This window comes from Rhynchophorus ferrugineus, unplaced genomic scaffold (genome assembly GCF_030347505.1).
Source record: "Rhynchophorus ferrugineus isolate W39M unplaced genomic scaffold, kcgeb_rfMv2 rfM2, whole genome shotgun sequence".
Taxonomy (NCBI): Eukaryota; Metazoa; Arthropoda; class Insecta; order Coleoptera; family Curculionidae; genus Rhynchophorus; species Rhynchophorus ferrugineus.
This window is the reverse complement of record NW_027472581.1, coordinates 11,633,564-11,655,512: the sequence shown is the minus strand read 5'-3', so window position 1 is coordinate 11,655,512 and position 21,949 is coordinate 11,633,564. Positions and strand designations below refer to the sequence as shown.

Here is a 21,949-nt window from a genome sequence, read left to right as displayed (position 1 = left end):
AATGGCTTGAAGGAGAAAAAATGTTCTAAAATAATGAATCAAAACGATAAATCTAGAATATTTACATGTGTTACATTAATAATTCTATAGAAATAATAATAAAGTTGTTGTGTTATTCTTGCTAGTTTAACATACATTGGTTTTATAATATGAAAGAGCAAGGGTAAGTGCAGAATGTAAAGTTGAATTTTTAAAATGTTGTAAATCTAAACACCATGAATTTTATTTATAGTGGGAATTTTAATCAATTTATAGTCAAATTTATAACACATCATTTTCAACTACCTGGAATAGGTATCAACGTATGCCAAAATGTAATGATAACAAGACCAGAGAAGAAAATAATTCTTGTTGTGTTGGAACTAGTTAAGTCATTAATGAGGTTTGTCCAAAATACTAGCAAAAACTGTAGTAACCGGTAATAATTGGACATTTATTTTAATCATAACATATTTTAGTAATAATTTAAATTTTATTTTAAGCTAAATTGTAGCTTGAATTTGTTGAGAGTGTAAGTTGCAGAATGTGAAATTCAGAGAATCAGAGAAGAAGAATTTAGAGAGCCTTTTGCTAAGATGTAAGAACAGAACGATGTTAGTCCTTTTTATGGTAATGTTTATTTGTATGGTTCTTGGAGTTCTTGTTAATTGTTCAAATATGTAAATGTATTTAAATATGGTGTTTTTATAAAAATAGAAAAGCATATAGAAATTACTTGTACTATTTCATTTTATTCAACAATTTTTCAAATTAAATGTGTTATTTCAAAAAATTTTCAATGTTTATTTCCCTCCTTATATATAGTATGAACATTAAAACAATTATTTATCATATTTGTGTATTTCTAATTATAAAAAATAATGATGATGTGTAATATGATGTTTTTATAATAATGGAATAGCTGGACATATATTAATTATATTTTTATTATTTCGTATTGTTCAATACTTAATAATAAAATGTGTTATTTTCAAAATTCTACCATTTTTAATCACTTCCTGAACCTATTCACCTGCTTAATATATTCGACATTAAATTAGCGCCAAACTTGGATTATTATTTGTTTTAAAATTAAATGGAGCCAATATGTACATGCGCCAAATCCGGAGGTATTGTGGAGTAATGTATCCTGTAATTGGTGAAATATATCTTGAGATATCAGAGATCGCTCCAATCGAATGAATGATTTCCTGGAGTAACTTAACATAAGACTGTCAATAGTAATATTTATATTGAATAGTATCGTCACGGTTATTAGCCTCTCTATTTCTTCAATATATTCAGCTGAAATCTTCATAGTGGTCATAATATTTGAATATTTACGATATAACCTCAACAATAACTAACGTATTACTACAACACGAACTGTAAATATATCAGCATAAATTATCTTTTAAATGGCGCTGTTAATTGGGATGTCTAACTGTTTCGCAATTTTCGTACATTGAAATTCCACTAATGTAATTCTAAGTGACTCCCAGAATATACAGTGTAGATATATTGCTACTTAATATTATTGTTATTGTTTATCGTGTAAATATATAATGTTATATAATATACATTTTTAAAATTGTATGTATTTAATAAATGAATATTTTATTAAATAGAAATATTTCTTACACAATTATATATATTATATATTAATATAATATTATATTAATTAATATAATATTATATATTTATATAATATATATTATATAAAATAACAGGTGGCCCTATTAGCACTCTCCTACTTATACGATTTGTACGTGTACGATTTTATTTTAACACTTTTAATTTGATTTAAATCTATTTAATTTTAATGGAAATAGGTGGTTCCTTATTGAATCTATTTCGAGATATTACAGTTGTAGTTAACTTATTCGTGAGATTGACGATGATATTCTGAATTACACTGTTTTTATTCACATTTTCATGGTAGAACTTGTATGGAATAGTTTCCAAATTGAACTATATTTTATGGCTAAGCAAATTAATTAATGCAATCTTGAGTTAATACTGAGGGAATAATTTGTGGTCCCACGGAAGAATCTTCAAAATTTGTAGTAATTGTAGCTCGAAGATGTTGAGATTTACTTCAGGGGAATTTTATGAATAGGGCAAAAGGCAAGAGTGTAAAATACGACAAGTCCCAGTCATGACAGTAACCAGGCTGGGTCTTCTTGATCTAACGTTGGTTATTGGCTAGTCGGTAGGCTTAATGCCTAGGACATAAAATCCGCGATAAGCCCTAGTTACTGAAAAGGAGACTTCAAAATATAACAAAAAATCATCTGAATTTCAATATTTTTCATTGAAGAATCCTCAAAATTTGTAGTAATTATAGCTCGAAGATGTTGAGATTTACTTCAGGGGAATTTTATGAATAGGGCATGGTCGTAAATTTATGTTTGTAATTGTTTATAAGTATGATTATCCAAAAGGCAAGAGTGTAAAATACGACAAGTCCCAGTCATGACAGTAACCAGGCTGGGTATGACCGGATGTCTTCTTGATTTAAAGTTGGTTATTGGCTAGTCGGTAGGCTTAACGTCTAGAACATAAAGTCCGCATAAATCCTAGTTACTGAAAAGGAGACTTCAATATATAACAAAAAAGAATCTGAATTTCATCAAAATGTGTAGTAATTGTAGCTCGAAGATGTTGAGGTTTACTTTAGGGGAATTTCATGAAATTAAAGCAAGAGAAAGGAAAGCATTTATAGGAAAGCTAGTGGCAATAACGTTGTGCTTGGTGAGGAAGCGATTTCGGTGTATGACTTCTTTATTGTGTATAGTTACGGTATTAATATTCCAGTAGAGAGAGGAAGATTATGCTTTTTCTCCGAGAACAGGTAGGAAAATATTGCCTCCCCATTATTCTCTTTTGCGAATATAAAAAAACAGTTTATATCAATTTTATTGTTTATGTCCAGAATTAGTTTTAGAACGCGGTTACTGCAAAGTATTTAATAAATATCTCAATGGAAAAGCGGATACGAGATGAATGAAAGGACTAAGGAAGGTTTTGCGATATGCGCAGAAGAGATAGTAAGAGAAGGGGTTTTTTTCTTTCGTTTCGTACTTGTCTCCTAATGAAGAAAATTAAACCAAATGTTCCCTTTACTATACAACAATGTGATGATATGGAAATGATATTTAATTTATTATGAACATAATTTATTGTAATGCTTTGTAATGTACAGAATCTTTCCTTCCAGAGAGCAAACGAGAATACGCAAAGTACATCTATCAACGCGAAAAACACGACAATTCAAGATACTTTTTATATAGTTCCAAAAATTGATCTTGACATTTGGACATGTTAATAATGAATCGAAAATGAAAGTAAGCTACAATTAGTAGTATTCTTGGAATTGGCGACTTTTGTTTGTGAAGTTTTGGGACTTTGTTTAAAAACTTTGCAGACTCACCGCGTTTTATTGCCAATGGTCCTATTTCGTGATGCTCTTGTTTTCCAGAAATATGCATAAGAGGACCGATACAAATTATTATTGTCAGATTTCGTTCTGATAAAGCAGATCCTAGAACGGCTGGAAACAGTTGAATCATCAACTGTTAAGTTACCTAAAAGATATTTCAGAGAGTGAGTTGGGTTTTCATCAGATAAGTCTTGTAGTTCATTATCTCCTAATCTCTTTTAATCTTCAGACCGTTTGTCATTGTCAGTGACATCAAAATCATAACTTTTAGATCGTTAAAATCCAAAGCTAATTGAGATATCACCATAATATTCAACAATGTTAAACGGCCTTCGACTGCAGATTCTTCCGACTCACCAGTATAGGCTCTGCTTTTTGTCTAACATAATGATTTCAATTTAACCTACAGTCAATATGTATGTCGAGGTATTTAGATGATTCTGATTTAGGAATTGAGCATCTAGTTCATTTGTACATCTTGTTGACCGCTATCTGTACTTTTTCTATAGTCTTAGGCAGATATCTATCTTTTTCCATGAAAACTGTGTCGTCGGTAAATATTTCAAATACTCTTTCATTTGTTGTTAGGATCAGCACCCTGAGGAACGGAACTTCAGCTTCTATAGCGTCAATCAAATTAATTATGATGATAGAACTCCATTATTTTCACTTGTACTTGTCTTAATTACACTAGGAGTTGATAATTTAAAACATATTCTAAGAACACCGGACAAAACAAAACAAATCCAAACAAGGTAAACAACGAAATCCTACCAATTAATCCTAATGACATAAATCAAGCGGCGATAATTTCGTTAATTTGTCGGTCCAGTTCGAGTAATGTCCACCAACCAACCGAGACCGAACGTTATTCTCGGTTCGTGATGGAATCTGCAAAATATTTTCCTAGACGATGGTCACAAAACAAACATAACCACGAAACGGGCCAAGGATGAAATTCTTTGTCGTGACCGAAAGCGACCGTCGCCGATCTAAAGTCAAGAGCGCTCTCGAGAAGCTATCGGCGTACACATCGAGCCGTCAACGTTCCCGTGATTACTTAAATTTATTTGTTTACCGAATTAGCTAGGCGTCGAATAGAATGAAAACAAGACGGTAAGGACGTAATTGTTGTGGACGGTAATTGTTTATTTGCGGTAATAATAGTTGGTCAGTAATTTTAGTATTATAAGCACCAAAAAAAAACTGAAAAAAAATTACTCACGAATTAACTAATCAGGATAGTTATCGTTTTAAATATACAGGGGATAGGAAAAGTCATAGAAACTAACGGGACTATTTATGGTTTAGTCGAGTGATTGACAATTTTGAATTGACGATACAGCTATTCGACGGAGCTCGGAGAAGAAGACCGTCGAGTTTTTCCCTTATTCCAGAATGTCTAGCTAGAACCAAATAGTCTTTTTCTGATGTTACTTCGGGTTCGGAATAATGTTTTGCGGGCGACAGAGGCCCTGGGTTACAACTGGGATTGTCGTAGTTTCTACCTACCGGTAGATCTACCGAGGTTTGTGGATGGCTATGGATCTTATCAAGATGTCGTGTTCTAAGGCGCCTAGAAAGAACCTTACACTGAGCATGTCTAGTGAGTGGGTGAAATCAGTGTTCACGTTCCTCATAAACCATGGGGCAGTGAGTGACGCGCGGACTTTTTTGGATCGGACCACATGAAGTAGTTCAAGTTGTCTCTCAGAGACGTACCTGTACCACATCTATGCTCCGAAGAGGTATACTGGACGGATAAGCGCGGAACTCCTTCTTCTTGCGGTGCATCAAAATTGCCTGAGTTTTGTTCGGGTTTATCTGCATCGTCGAGTATCTGTGTTGGGGTTTTGACAGGTCCAGCTCCATCGTTGGATCCTTGATTGAGGGGGGGACTTGGATGTTGTCTCTTTTAGTGTTGGGAAGTCCACAATTCCGTAAAATCCTTTTGTATCAGGAACAGTACCGTACTATTTCAAAGACTAATTCAGATTGTTGTTATCTCTCAGATTTCAACGTTCTCAACGATAATATTCTTGCTATTACTAGCATTTTGCTGCTAAACACTGTCATATTCCAAAACGAAAATTCGTACATAATCAAAAAGGTTCAATCTGGGTTTGAGGAGCATCCAAGTATCATATCAAAAATATATTTTCAGTCCAGCACAATCGCCAAGACAACTATTATTGAACCGTTAAGGGGAATTTTAGAGAAAAGAGTAAATGATTTCTATCTCTAACATCATTGTACCAAACAATAGGTAGATGTTTTGACATAAGAAATTAGGACAATATTCCTTTGGAAACTATTCACATGTTATTCCCCGAAGAATTGCAGTTGTTTTAAAAGCAAATTGTAGCTTGATACTTTAATACATAAAAACTATTATATATTTATTCGGAGCACTATCTAATAATATTTTTTCATTAATTACCATCTTACATTGGATATGCTTAGTACAATCTTAATTTACAAATTAATTTATTCCTAATGTTCTGATGTACTTGTATTAACAGACATGCAAGGCAAATATAGGATTAATACATCAGTATGTGTTTACCAAATCAAAATAAAGTTAAGAATACACTTATACACTGAAAAAGTTCGTGTGGTGGGATTTGCCTCAATGTTCTGATTTCCTGCGTGTTGTCCAGTAACTGTATTGCTTTCAAATTGCTGTGATTTAGCAACCTTATTTCATGTTTTAAGGCGAAATCTTGGATCTTTTCGTATTCGTTTCAATTCGTTCAATTCGAAATTCGTAAAATTCTATTATTAGAAAGTAAGAATATTATAAGTATTATAGGAAATTAAGTATAAAATAAATACTCGCGAGGGTTTGACACATATATTAAAATACTTCTTTAAGTAATAACAATATAAACGCTGATATAGATATATATTAAGTAACTCAATGTCTAATACAATAAATACGTAATTATAAACGGAACTATTATTATAAGAAAGATGTAAATTGTACCAGGTGTAAGCGATTACAGTGAAATGGCAATGGTTCACTCTCCGATTGTTAACGATATACTTTAACACTGTAAAATTAAAAGAATATATGTTGATTGTGTTAAAAAATTTAGAAAAATTATGTCGATCTGTCCGTGAATGTCTTGTTATAATGGATATATGTAATACGATTCAGAGGACGGTTTTTGTGGCTGGTACAAATTTTGTCATTAAATTAATAGGTTTTTATTTTTATTCCCCGTCTCAGTATTTCATGAAATGATAAATAGTATGTCGGAACACAACATGCTATGGTCTTTATTCCCGTTAAATATATAGGGCTGATTACAATTACACACGATGTGGTCCTTTGAGTATGTAATGGATAGTATTTTCACAACAAAAGTTATTTAATCATGCAATACACATCACTTTAGACAAAAAGCAAAACACATTAGAACCAAAATAGAACAACTATACTGGTTAGTCGGAAGATGCTCTCAACTACGTCTAAAATCAAAGGGGCTGATCTATAATACAATTATAAAGCCAATTTGGACATATGCTGTGCAAATATAGGGTTGCACTAAAGATTCAAATCAACTAGCCATACAACACTGTCAAAACAAGGTTCTTCGATTAATTACCAATGCCTATCGCTACGTAACCAACGTAGAACTGCAGGATGACCTGGAAATCAAATGGATTTACGAAGTTATCCAAGATTTAGACTTGAAACATGAAAGAAGATTACTAAATCATACTAACATGGAAGCAATATATCTGCTGGACAGCGCGCAAGATGTCAGGAGATTGAAGCGAACAAAACCATACGAACTACATATTGATGAATTTTCTCGCACTCGTCTTGCTTGTGAATTATTCCAAGTACAAATGGAAAGTAGTAATAAATTCATTGTATATTGAGATTGTACTAAGCGTATCTAATAAAGATGTTCATAAAAAAATCATGCAATATATTGAATAAAGTTAACATTATCTAATTGATCCTGTCAGTTCTGGTGGAACATGAAGGGAATACTCCTGAGGACTCCTGGCGAGATAATGAAGATAAAACTCTACAATTAGTGATTGAGTAAATTGAGCGAATAACTTCACGAGAAAAAGCAATTTACTGGACAAGAAAGCAGCTAATACATATGACCAATTGACAACATAAGGCATCGACGATATTATCTATGTGTTTCAAGTGATCCTCTTCAAAATAGAATGGAAAAGAGGCAACAGAGAAAACGTTATTACATTTTTAACTTTTTTACTTTAAAGGTATTTATTGAGAAAAATTGGTATAATATATATTATCAAAAATATTTTCCATCATTTTCTGCAACTTTATCCTGTTTATCTGAAAACATGGTGAAACCATGACGTCAAAAAGACGATGTTGATTTGGCATCTATTCATTTTTGAATTCCTTCAGTATTTGGGAATCTGTGGACTTCGGAATGATGGCACTGGAAATGGTAAAGACTACAAATTAAAAGGAGTGTATCCGAGAGATATATTAACGGATTTTTGTGGCAGTTGTTAATGAATGTTTCTCATTTGGGCGAAGTTTCAATGGGATGACCAAGAGCCACATTAGTCGTGAAATAATATCGTCAAATAAACCGTTTATACATATATATTATTTGCAGATGATACTGCGATTCTTGTTGTCGTAGACAACGGAAAGGCCACACAAAAAGTACAACATGAAAGTGACAATTATTGGACTCAAATCTGGAAAATAAGAATTAACAAAAGTATGTCTTGACATGTGCAGTTCACGTTTAATCAGACCGCACAGTCATCGATAAGAAATAATACATTATATATCATTTTATATAGTAACACTGAAAACATTTAAAAAAAATATATTGATTGTGTTAAAAAAATTAAAAAATATATTTCGATCTGGCCGTGAACGCCTTGATAGGTAACAACGGAGTATCAGAATGATTTTTGATGTAAAACTTTGCTGGAAAAACATTTGATGATATGTAGTAGTTGTTTCCATACATAAACATTATTACACCAGACACCAAGATAGGGCCGATGGGTCTTCCTAAATATGTACGAAGACTCAAGTTATTGTAAACGCAAACAAAAATAATACATCTAAATCTTGGAGAATTTTTGCTTGGAGAATGAACCAATCACCACGGACGTGTCCTTCCTTAAAATGGATGCTTTAGTGATATAAATCAGGGGATCTTCTATGGATCTATGAGTTATAAATCCAAATGTTCACCTACTCTAAAAACTGAGATAGAAAAATACAAAAAATATCAAAAAAGTTTCTAGTAGAAAGAACAAATCGCATTGGCCAGATATTAAGGAAACAACAACATAATTTCCTTCAAATCACAGAAGATGTTTCAGATGCTCCCTAAACCTAAAGCTAAAACGCGTCTATGAGTGTTGGAAAGTGCACATAGAAGAATCAGTATGAAATATGATAAATACATAGATAAAAGAACATCAACAACGTGTGCGACATGGACATACGGCTGGCTGAACACTGAATGGTCAAATCGCAACATGTTCAGTAAAGTCGAGTTTTCAGTTATTTCATTAGGCTATTTTTAGAGAAAATATCGAGAAGGTTTTGGGAGCCATAAACATCAAAATAAACTCAACAAATATCAAGGGCTTTAAGGCCAATAATATCCGGCACATAATTCTCCCGGTTTTATAAATTTTAATTAAATTTATAATTAATAATTGGAATATAATTAATAATCCTGAAGATATAATATGTAATGATTGCGTGAATAAAAGTGACTGCCAAGCGAATGTTAATAGTTCATATTTGATCTATCCAATAAGTCTCAAGTTCAAAATATATGATTTTTTTTTATTTGTAGCAACATTTTTCTTTAGTGTATGAAATTTTTTGATTTTACTTTATTGAAATAATTGCTGGGATATTATTGTAATAACATTTCATTAATTTTTTTTATTTAAAATATAATTAAAACAATATTTTAGTTATAAAAATAATAACTATTTAAATATAAATATTTATTGTGTCGTAAATTTTTGTTGGTATGGTCGTTAATATTTTAGTGATAGTTATGAAGTTTTAATGTTAATAACGTTTGAATACTAACATTTATAACAAACCAGACACCTTATGTCTTTATATTCCCTTTTAAAAGGCACTAGAATATTTTTTGTCTTGCGTGGGTATTGCCTATTTTTTTCCCATGTTGTTTTTTGCATCGATTCATATATCCAGTAAAATAATTAACACTTGAATCTAAAAATAACCGAGAAACGTTTTCAGTCCTTTCTGTGAAATACGTTTTAATAATAGATTTTTTCAAACATAGGAAGCACAATAGATTTATTTATGAGCATGTTTATGATCGTTAAAAAATAGTTGACATCTTGTAACATGTGCCCTATTAAAGTGGACTGGTCAAACTTTAACATCGTATTTTATAATATTAGGAATAACGTAATAGAAACAACGAAATGTCCTTGTTATAGTACCAGTTTATAAAAACAAGCCAAAATCTTGAAAAAGTAATACACATTTTTTACACTGAAATATAATATAACATACTAATATATTTCACACACTCCATTTTACCATTTTTATTTCTTTGTGTCTTTATTTCACTATATTTAAATTAAATTTTAATTAGTACCTATTATAATATTTTTTAGACTGTTTTACACAATTATTTAGTTCTTTTATTTTACTATTACCAATGTGTATAGATCTCATTTTTAACCGACTTCAAAAAAGGAGGAGATTCTATCTTCGACCTTTTCTCCATCAATTGCGAGCCGATTTTCAAAATTTTTTTGTTATTCGAAAGAGTATACTTCCGAGGTGGTCCCATTAGAACCAAATTAGCTCTCTTGGGGGAGGGGGGGAAATCGAGAAAAACTCCCAAATTTCAAAGGCACGTACAAAGTTTTCACATATTCTTTCATCTAAAATAATCAGATGTTGGTGTATAATATTATTGCTGAACTGATGTGACGAAAAATCGGAAGTAGTTCAGTGAAAAAGTGCTTCTCAAGCACTGGCCATATCATATGAGACGTCGTAGAAATTATAGGCAACTGTTTCTATGGTGTAATAGTTAGAAAGCTGAGCTCACACGCGGAGGTCGTGGACTCGATTCCCAACAGGGTAACAACCTTTTTTATTCTAGTTTGATTGGAATATTTGTCAAATTACTTACACAAAAGTAAATACTATAGTGATTCGGTTTGTAGAATAGATGAACATCGAATTTTGAACAGCCTTTTATTTAACCTAATATTTTACAATATGCTAGTGATATTTATTGAGCAGAACACATATTTCGAAGACAAGAAACATTCTTGAAGTGTAGGAAGATGAAAAATTATTAGAATCAAACGAAACTATCATGAGAATTTTATATAATTTGTAACTGAAGCGATTGTGTGACTATAAATTCCTAGAAGATAAAGCGTTCTTCCATATGTACATAGTTTTGAGAAAGATCAGAAAAGTGGCGTCTTTGATTAAACAAATTGTTTTTAGAATAGATGTATTTATTTTATATCATTCCATATTCCCTTAACATCATGCTACATCCCTTTAGGGCTTTCTGTGGGTAGACTATCATATTTTAAATATTTTTCCGGTACGGTTATTATGAGAAATTTGACAGTTATAGAGAATATTTTAAAACTATTAATATATTATTGCTAGATGTTGCCGAAATGCACTGCAGTCTATATATCCTGGATATCTCACAAGTATGGCATTAGGAATTAATCTACAAAATGAGCAAATTATTTTGGCTGGAATTCAACAAGGTAGTGTCCTAGAACCATTTTTATATCTGCTCTATACTGCTGATATCCCAACAACAAAAGAATCAATACTTGGAACATCTGCTGACGACACCGTTATGATGAAAAAGATGTATCTCTATCTATAGGCTATAGAAAAAGTACAAGTAGCGGTCAACAAGACCTAATTATATCACTTGATGGATGCACGATACCTCAGGCAGAATCAGCTAAATACCTCGGAATATATCTCGATAGTAGGTTAAACTGGAAACATCATGTCAGACAAAAAGCAGAGAAGATTAGACTCAAAGTCAAGCAACTGTACTGTTTAGTCGGAAGATACTCTCAACATGACTTAAAATCAAAGAGATTTGTTTATCACTCAATCATAAAGCTTATTTGGATCTATGGGGTGCAAATATGGGTTTGCACTAAAACATCAAACCAATTAGTAATCCAACGCACCCAAAAAGTTCCACGATTAATTACCAATGTTTATCGCTACGTAACCAACGAAAAGAGCTGCACCATAACCTTGGAATCAAATAGATACACGAAGTGATCCAAGATTTCGCGCCTAAACATTAAGTAACAGTTGCTAAATTACAGCGACGTGGAAGCAATACAGCTACTGGACAACACGCAGGAAATAAGTAGATTGAATCCTAAAAGATAAAGCATTCTTCCATATGTACATAGTTGTTGAGAAAGATCCGTAAAAGTGGCGACTAATGAATAGCAATACTTTTAATGAAACCTTATAATTTTTTCACAATAATTGCTCAGTCGATTAAACAAATTATTTTTAGAATAGATGTATTTATTTTATATCATTCCATATTTCCTTAACATCATGTTACATATGTTTAAGGCTTTCTGTAGGTACACTACTATATTTTAAATATTTTTCATATTCTTGTATAATTAAAGATATGCGACTTTAAAGTCATCTAATAGGCACAACTGAAATTACTTTACCTTAACCTAATATTACATAGAGTACAGGGAAGTGAACAGAACATGCGCTTTTAAATTAAGAGAATAACATTTCAATTTAGTTTGGTTATGTATGACGTATTCATTGCGTATTTCGTTGAGAAATAAATTTAGCTAATGATATTGTATCTTTTTAAAAAACAATTATTACTTGAAAATCTTAACTCGAATAAAACCAAACTTTTATTCATAGATCAAATTTTAAAATAATTAATACGCATTTCTTCTTCACTAAACAACTTAAAATAATATAAATAAACGCCTTTATTATTTTTAGTATTGAAAACATTAGCAAAGAGAAGAAACAAATCAAAGTTGATGTCAAATAGTCGAAGTAACATTATCGATATATTGAATTGTGTATATTCATATACCATTGATGTGTTTCTTTTACATTTGGTTTTTCTACACCACCAATGTGCTCTTAATGTACCTTGTATATCTGGATTCTTCTCTAGTAACCTTATTTTTCATCTAGTTATCTATATACTTGGCATACTACAAATACATATAATACTGCAACAGTGTCAGTACCTATTCGTTATATAGTCGAATTAAACATTATTAACAATTAGGAACCATAATATTAATATTACACACAAAAGCCTAATAATTTAATATAGCTTGCCAGTATTAGAAAACTAGTTATGTTTTACATTATCCTAATCTTGGTAATTTTGTTAATATTGTCACTAGAATCTAGAATATATTATTACTTTTATTCATTTTTTAATTTTAATTACGTCTTCGAATACATATTTTTCCAGTAATCTATTGTATATTAACACATTTTAACGGGAAATAATTTTATACTTAAACTCAATTTGTTGTCTCAGATTCACTATAATTTGTTAATTTCTTCGATTATAATAAATAAAACAAAACTAGTATATCGTCATTTATTGCTGAATTTCGTCAAATTTTCACTACTATATATAAGGAATTTAGAAGTAATTGAAAACATAAACTTAGAAATAGCAAACAGATGTACATAAGTCGTCTAAATTTTGCGGCATCAAAACGCCGCAATATTGCCGCATCAACTCTGAGTTTTAGTTCAGTTTGGCTTTGACATACAACAAAATTCTAATTTAAATAAAATAATTAAACAAAAATATTATCAAATATAATTTATTTTAACATCTAAAAACTACAGTTAATTATACAGTCACAATAGTTTATAAGTTAGAGTTATAACCTCTTATTACTATTGCTTTCAAGAATTTTGCATACGAATGACAACAGGGCGACTTTGACAGGCTCATTCGTTTACGTGTTTGAACTAATCAGACAGCATTATGTCTCTTTTTAATTAGAATAAAATGAGAAGGAAAATATTGTTTGATTCTAAAACTAATTTACAAATTGCGGCAGGCAATACATTAAACATCTTGATGACGTATGTATAAAAAAATTGAATAGACTATAGATTATCGTAATTCGCATGCATATAACAAACCAATCACATAACAGGTCGATTGAAAAGTTCGGCCTGACACAGAGATGGCGCTACTAGAATTAAATCCGTATGTTTTTTAGTTAGCCCTAACTCTCAAAAATGCGTGCATAAATTTTACTGCTGTCGAATCATTAGTTTGTGAATTATAGCATTTTAAGTGAAGCAAGTTTTGTTATTGTGAAAAAATGGATAAAAAGGAATTTCGCGTGTTGATAAAATATTGCTTTTTGAACAGAAAAAAAACAGTGCTGCGTCACCAAGACAATGCACCGTGTCACAAGTCAGTGAAAACGATGGCAAAAATCCATCCATCCACCGTATTCTCCAGATCTGGTCCCCAGCGACTATTTCCTGTTCTCAGATCTCAAAAGAATGCTCGCTGGGAAGAAATTTTCGTCGAATGAAAAGGTGATCACCGAAACTGAAGCCTATTTTGAAGCAAAGGATAAATCGTACTACAAAAAGGGTATCCAAAATTTGGAGGGTCGCTATAATCAGTGTATCATCCTTGAAGGAATTATGTCGAATAAAAAAAAAATTGCCAAAAAAATGTGTTTTAAGATGGTAGGACTTTTTAATTGACCTGTTACTACATCTTGTTCCCCTTCCTGTGTTCTATATTATTAACATTATTATTAATATTAATTACATTATCTAAACAATCATAACTTTTTGTTAAGCATTTAAAAAGACAACATTGACAAACAGTTTTCAAAATAACTACAAAGTTGTTAAATTAATCTTGATTAAATTATGTTTAAATCCATAGAGGTAATCATTAAAACATCACTTTGTCACGATAACAGCATACCACACATACAACGTAACGTGATACGTGTTGACATTTAATTAATTAAGTATTATTCAGAGCAATTTAAATATTTTTTATTTAAATGTTTATTACAATATGTAACGCGATTAAACAGTATTTATATTATGAAAAAGACCTTTCTCTTTTTAATGTAACATACTGAACGACAAGTCGATTAAAAAAACGGTAAGAATTTAAAATATCTTATAATTCACCTATCGTAATAACATCTGTAAAAGTTTTCTGAGCCAACCTGCTGGTTAATTGCCAGTGCCGGCTATTATGTAATTTGTTGCTAAATGTTGGCAAGACATAACGGTATTAAAATCATCAGCTTTGTATACCCACCCGATAATTATTGTCAAAATTATTCAAAAAGTGGGAGCGGATTACTGCGTATTTTTATGTTTTGGTAAGGTTTAATTATATCATCTAGATAATTTTAATAATCTATTTGGAATACTAATTGGTTAGGTCCGTTTATTATGAGAAGTTTGACTATTATATAGAATATTCTAAAACTATTGATATATTATTGCTATATGTTGCCGAAATGCCTTGCAGTCTATATATCCTGGATGTCTCACAAGATTTTGACCGGGTATAGCATTAGGGATTAATCTACAAAATGAGCAAATTGTTACCGCGGAATTACTGTCGACTGCTGGAATGATATCTTTTGGAAAGAAAATTTACAACCTATTTCGGCTGGCATTCAACAAGGTAGTGTCCTGGAATCATTTTTATATCTGCTCTATACTGCTGATATCCCAACAACAAAGTACAATACTTGGAACATTTTCTGACGACACCGTTATAATGGCAAAAGATGTATTTTTATCTAAGGCTATAGAAAAAGTACAAGTATCGGTCAACAAGGTCTACAAATGGACTAGAGACTGGAAAATACAGCTTAATAGCTCCAAATTTGTCCATGTTATATTTGCGTTGCGGCGAATTGACAAAAATATAATTATATCACTTGACGGATGCCCGAAACCTCAAACAGAATCAGCTCGGAATATATCTCCATGGTAGGTTAAACTAGAAACATCATGTCAGATAAAAAGCAGAGCAGATTAGACTCAAAGTCAAGCAACAGTATTGGTTAGTCGGAAGATACTCTCAACATGACCTAAAATCAAAGACATTTGTTTATCACTCAATCATAAAGCCTATTTGGATCTATGGGATGCAAATATGGGGTTGCACTGAAACATCAAATCAACTAGTAATCCAACGCACCCAAAACAAAGTTCTACGATTAATTACCAATGTTTATCGCTACGTAACCAACGAAGAGCTGCACCATGACCTAGGAATCAAATGGATACACGAAGTGATCCAAGATTTCGCGCTAAAACATGAAATAAAATCGCTAAATCATAGCAACGTGGAAGGAATACAGCTATTGGATAATACGCAGGAAATAAGAAGATTGAAGCGAACCAAACCAAAAGAACTAATTTAGTGTATAAGTGTATTTTTATGTTTAGTTAAGGAGATTAGTTTTATTCTAGTTTGGGAAATACATATTAATGTATTGATCCCGTACACGCCTTGTATATTAATGCAAGTACAAAAGAATAGTAGTAATAAATTAATTTATAAATTAAGATTGTACTAAGCATGAATGTAAGATGCAATTAATAATAAAAAATGATGTCCCCAACTTTCTTACAATTTATCTCTACAGTGACTTAAAACTAGGTACTTATCTTCTTAAGATAAATTGGTCTTTACTTACTCTCTAATGTTTATAAATAAAAGTTCGTAGCACTTTTCAGTATTTTTACCATTTAAACTCTTTACAGAAGATCACACGGTTTGTGTTATCCAAGACTTGCAGCATTTTGGCGTTAACATAGAAGTACGGTGCTTTTTCATTTGTTGTTGCGAATCTCTTAATTTACTCTATGACAGTTGGAATTCGAAGGTCTGCGTGCAAGTAATTAATCCTATAGTATCTGGATGCATCCACAATACTTATCAGGACTTTGTTCAGAAATACTTGTATTATGTTTATATTGCTTCTCACACAACAATCTCATAACATCGGTTCATATAGATTTTAGTATACGATTGCACTATATTATGTATGGATAAATTAGATCCAAATAACCAATACATTTTTAATTCGAATTGTGTTCTATTCTTTTTGATGTACTTCGTAGAGCGAAGTTTTCCATCAAGATTCATTCCATAGCGTTGTTACCGTATGAGGTAATATTATTATTCATATTTATTGGTATATAAACAGTTTGGTTGTTGATAAATTCAATATTTATTAGGAAGCCACTTATTTTTATATGACCTGTGTCTGTTTTTTTCTGGTTGCTTTTTTACTATTGCCTTCAATAGCATCAGTGTCATCAGTAAATGTAGCCATAGTATTTTCTATTTGTGGTATGTCACAGGTATAGAGTAGGTAAAGAACAGGGCCCGAAACACTATCTTACAGTACATCTGTTTTAGTTTCTTTTATTACTAAGTAAGCTTCTTTTTGTTTAATTCTAAATGATAGAAACCAAATCATTTGCAGATATTAGATTTTTTCTATTATGTATTATACACGATATTATAACAGAAAAGACTACGAATTTTACTGGCCGCAGTAAAATTGGTCGATACTATTACTTAATTATTATTAATTAATTATTATTTACTTAATTGCATTGATTAAGGTTGATTATAAATTGAATTAACAATTTATTAAAAATTTAATTAATAACTTCTTACTGACCAAATATATTAAAAGATCTCGTTGATCACTCCTACATCTAGAAGCAAAACTCGGCGTCTATCGATATCCTGAAACCTAAACAACTTTATTCTGTGTTGAAAACAAGACGTAGAAATAGAACTAAAGAGTTCGTTTTGCTAACAGATCTCGTTGATCACTACTACATCTAGAAGCAAAACTCGGCGTCTATCGATATCCTGAAACCTAAACAACTTTATTCTGTGGTGAAAACAACACATAGAGATAGAACTTAGATTTCATTTTGTTAACAGATCTCGTTGATCACTCATACATCTAAAAGCAAAACTCGGTATCTATCGATATACTGAAACCTAAACAACTTTATTCTGTGTTGTTTAAATTTAATAATATTATATAAAATATTATTATTAAAATTTATTTATTTATTAAAATTATTGGAAATCAATTAGAGAGAATTGAGAGAGATGTAAATTAGTAAATGTCTTGCTATGGCTTTATAATCAAAACCATTTTAAGAACAACAAAACTTCCAATAATACATTTTTCCATGCTAAATTAATATAACAAAATATCATTTTCGGGAATTTATAGTTCTCTTATTTAATTCAGGACAACTAATTGGTTAAAAGTATGTATGTGTATGAGCTAGGGGTGCCGTAAAAATATCGATATATCGATATAGATATTTTTGGTCGATATTTTTTAACCGACATATCGATATTTTGCAGTATGAGCACAATCTGGTCAAACTTCATATAATAATTATCAGTAATATATCATTAATCAAAGAGCTCATACCAATGTTAATTGATTAATGAAGCGAAAATTTAATATTAATATGTTTCATAGACATCATCAGACAAAATAGCTCGTGTACTTAGAGGAAACCACGTTAAACATTGACAATGATGCTAGATAATTCTTCTTTTCTTAGGTTAACATTGATCTGATATCTGATTCAACAATCAATTATCCAGCATATCTAGTAACAGTTTTTTTGTATGTTCATGTTAGTCTAGTCTGTAAAATTCACCTGAATAAAATTCTAATAAGTAGTATAAGAAATAATTTATTGTATAAGTACCTGATATTGAAAATACATCACCAATAATTTTAAATAATCACCTGTCATGATTTTAACAAAGGAACATGTTTAATGCGTATGCTGTTGTTAAAATTTGAAATCAGTATTTGGACCCCTCAACTGGATACCTTGGACTGTGATGATACCTATTGAGTGATATACCCGAAAACTGAATGACAGGTCTATATTGTATGATTATTGACACATGGTTTGGACAATATTGTCTGACAGTGTTATACACATGATTGAAGCTCCAATTATTGAAACAGCGTACAATACTGCTCCTATAAATCCGCTCTACTAAATATACTAAATAACGACGAATAAACTTAAACCAATTCGGTCGAATGAACGTTAAGTGGCACGTGCGCCACTAATGAATTGTTATACATTTTTGGGTATCCTTCACACTGATTCGGCTGAATTAGATAACGAGGCCCATTTTGAAACAAAATGGACTACCGTCTCGATAGGCTCGCAAGATCCTTTTTTGATAATTAACAGTGGGCGACATTTTATCATTAAAAATAACGGTTTATTGCTGTTTCCTGGGCTCGTGGCTCTTTATTACTACACTAAGTATTCCTTGATAAATAAACACTTATATAGTATTATGTTGTTGAGTAAATTGTATAGTTTCAACACATGAAAAATTTCACATAAATTAACTATAACTACTTGTATAATGGGTTGGCGAAAAATTTGTTTTTTTAAATGCTTTCATTGCGAATTTATTTATATAAGTTTTAAACGCTAAACAATGATATTCAGGGATGGACAAAATAAGATGAAGACCTGACGAAGACAATAAATACATCAGAAAAAACACCATCAGAAACACGAAAAAGATCAAATATTTAATTAACAAATTCCATTTTATTTTCACTAACAAAATGAACGATACGTTAATTTCTTCAAATGCTAAAGTGAGAAAATAATTATATAGAGACTATAATATAGATGTAGATATAAATAGAAAGTAAAAATATAACGGAGAAAGATAGTTCAGATTCCATGAATTACACCTTCGATAATTATCACTAATGACGTTTGTGCATTTTATTATCAACATTAGGTGTTGGGTCAAGGACAACATCGCGTTATAAGCTTTCTATCCAGTCTTGAATCCTTCCAAACCATCAAAAACATTACTTATATTAAACCTCATATAAATATATATATTTTAAAGCCTTACCAACTGTGGGTTTATCTGGACTATGCTTAAAGTTTAACTTGGGCTCCGAACCACGGTCCTCAACATTAAGCCTACCGACTGGCGAGTGACCAACTTTAGAAATCATCCTAGAAGACATCTGGTCTTACCCAGCCTGGTTACTGGCGTGACTGGGATCATTTTCCTTATCGGATTTTACACTCTTGCCTAAAACATTCACAAATTTTAAACAATCACAAACATAAATTTACGACCATGCCCCAGCGGGATTCGAACCCGCGGCTATCGCAGGTAGGAGTAGGAGGACCGTCCCATCACCTTTACCAATGTGCCACCAAGCCGGCAAACCTCATATAAATGTCTTATCTTTTCCATAAATGTCCTAAATATGTTAGATACAATGTTATACAAGTCACAATATTATGTTCATTTAATATTAAATGATATTTATATATTAATAAATTGTTGATCCACCATTTCCTTTTAAACCATCTGCAATTCTTTTTAGAAAAGCTTCGTAGAATATCTGAATACTTTCGAACGGAATATTGTCGCCAATTGATTCAATTCAATGATGTTGGGAAATTTACTCTTCTCTGATCTCTGCTCTAAAACTCCTCATAACGATTTAATTATGTTAAGGTCTGGCGAACCTTTTTACCTTTTTAACCGAAATTACTTTTTCCTCAACCTTCAAATGTAACATGCACAATACTTATAACAGCGGAAACTATTCAATATCATACAATAACAGTTTTTTTTTGGGAGCTGTAACATAATACCAAGACAGTTTTATTATGTCTTATTTAAATAATTAAAGGAATAAAAAGTCAAAATTAATTACACTTTTATTAACTTTGACTAATTGGAATTTACTTTGATAGAAATATGTTAATATAATGTTATTTATATATTCTTTAAGGCAAATAAGTAACATTCGTCCTAAACATGATTTTGCAATCAAAATCGACATGATATTTATATGAAAAAAAAAACCTTTTTGAAAGTCTTACAGGATTAATGATTTACGTCGATGATCCGTATGTCATTGATATTTGGTGAAAACTAAATTCAAGTACAAGAGTAATGGGAATAGAAAAAATATCTAAATAAATATAAAAATACAACATTTATATTCCTACATATAATATCTTAATTCTTATATGTCAATACAGATTTACAAGCTGGGAAAATAATCAAATTTTATCAAAATCAAAAGGCAGTGTATCAAAAAAAAAAGAAAATCAAAAAATATTGTCATTACTATCCTATTTACTAAGCTTCAACCATTTATAAAAATAGTGAATTAAGTTGTATTAATTTTATTATAGTTGTGTTAATTTTATTATTTCTAACGATATAAAACGTATATTGTTTCTTAAATGCTCTAAACTTACTTTAAATATATTCATATTCATATCCATTTCCTTTTATTAAATAAATAGAAGCTATTAAATTATTTCAAGGTTTCACGAAAACAACTTGTAAATTAAACTAGCTGTTTTGAAATAGCATCCTCCAAGCATTTTATATTTTATTAGTTTATAACATTGTTTCATACCATCACTCATTTTAATCAGATAAAAATATTGTATTTTAACATATAATATTTAAAGTAACGCAAGAAGAATATATAAAAAACTATAAATATACAATACAATACAATAATAACATAACTCTATTTTTTTTAAAAATCAAATTGGCTTTAATTCCAATTATTAATATAACATATCTATTATAACTAAATTTTAAAAAATAAACAAACATATATATATGTCATATATATTATGATTATTCAGTATATTTCGCAAAAAAAATTGTGCAAAACCTAATATTTACTTACTTTCAAGCGATAACATGTCAAAATGTCAAACGGAATATTAAATGTATTTTGATTTTCGACCCGATGCAACCAATTATACACATGAACTCCCACATTCAAAACCTATTTTCCGTAACGATGAACTTTCATGAACTTTACCGGGCAGAACGGTAGATGTCCGTACCGCCTCTGCCCAGTTCGAAAACTGTTTTTAACTTTCACGATTTGCTCGCACTGATTTTATCGGGTTTATTTATAATATTCTGTTTATTTTCGACGACAAAATGCCTTTCGACGGTGCCACAAAGCGACCGCGTTTTCGCAAAAGGCTTCGCTAATTTCGTGCTTGTTTGGTCGTTGAATTTCATCGTAACTAAGGGTGATGTTTTCTTTAATGCTTTTCACGTATGATGTTTATAAGAATTTAACGCTGGACGATGAAGTTTAAACGTTACTAGAATAAAACTTTGTGGTGTAGGTGCAAGTGTCATTTATGCGATGTTAACCACCAATCAAACAATGGATGCAAAGAAAATAACAGCTCCCGAGCGACTCAAAAGAAAACAAAGATTGTTTATTCCGCCCTTGAAGGTATTGATTTGAGGGTGATGCCATTAATTATTATTTTTTATACTAATATATATTATATTGATATTAATTTTTATTTATTGTAAGTTCGATTTATTTACCGTGTATAACAAAAGT

The 21,949-nt window shown here is 30.8% G+C and overlaps 1 protein-coding gene across 5 annotated transcripts in view; it reads left to right on the top strand.

Annotated features, from left to right (window-relative positions):
- Sarm (Sterile alpha and Armadillo motif) overlaps positions 1-21,949 on the top strand; it is a 340,621-nt gene that overhangs the window by 28,017 nt on the left and 290,655 nt on the right. For 2 of the 5 annotated variants that reach the window (XR_013004627.1, XM_076397198.1), the window contains exon 1: positions 21,489-21,835. The exons of 2 other annotated variants lie outside the window; for them this stretch is intronic. Coding sequence is in view for 2 of the 3 variants with exons in the window: in XM_076397198.1 (XP_076253313.1) it covers positions 21,743-21,835 (93 nt within the window). In the remaining variant the exon portion in view is untranslated. Of the gene's footprint in view, positions 1-21,471; positions 21,836-21,949 lie in introns of those variants that run through there. One more of the 5 variants, XM_076397190.1, reaches the window with a different exon arrangement.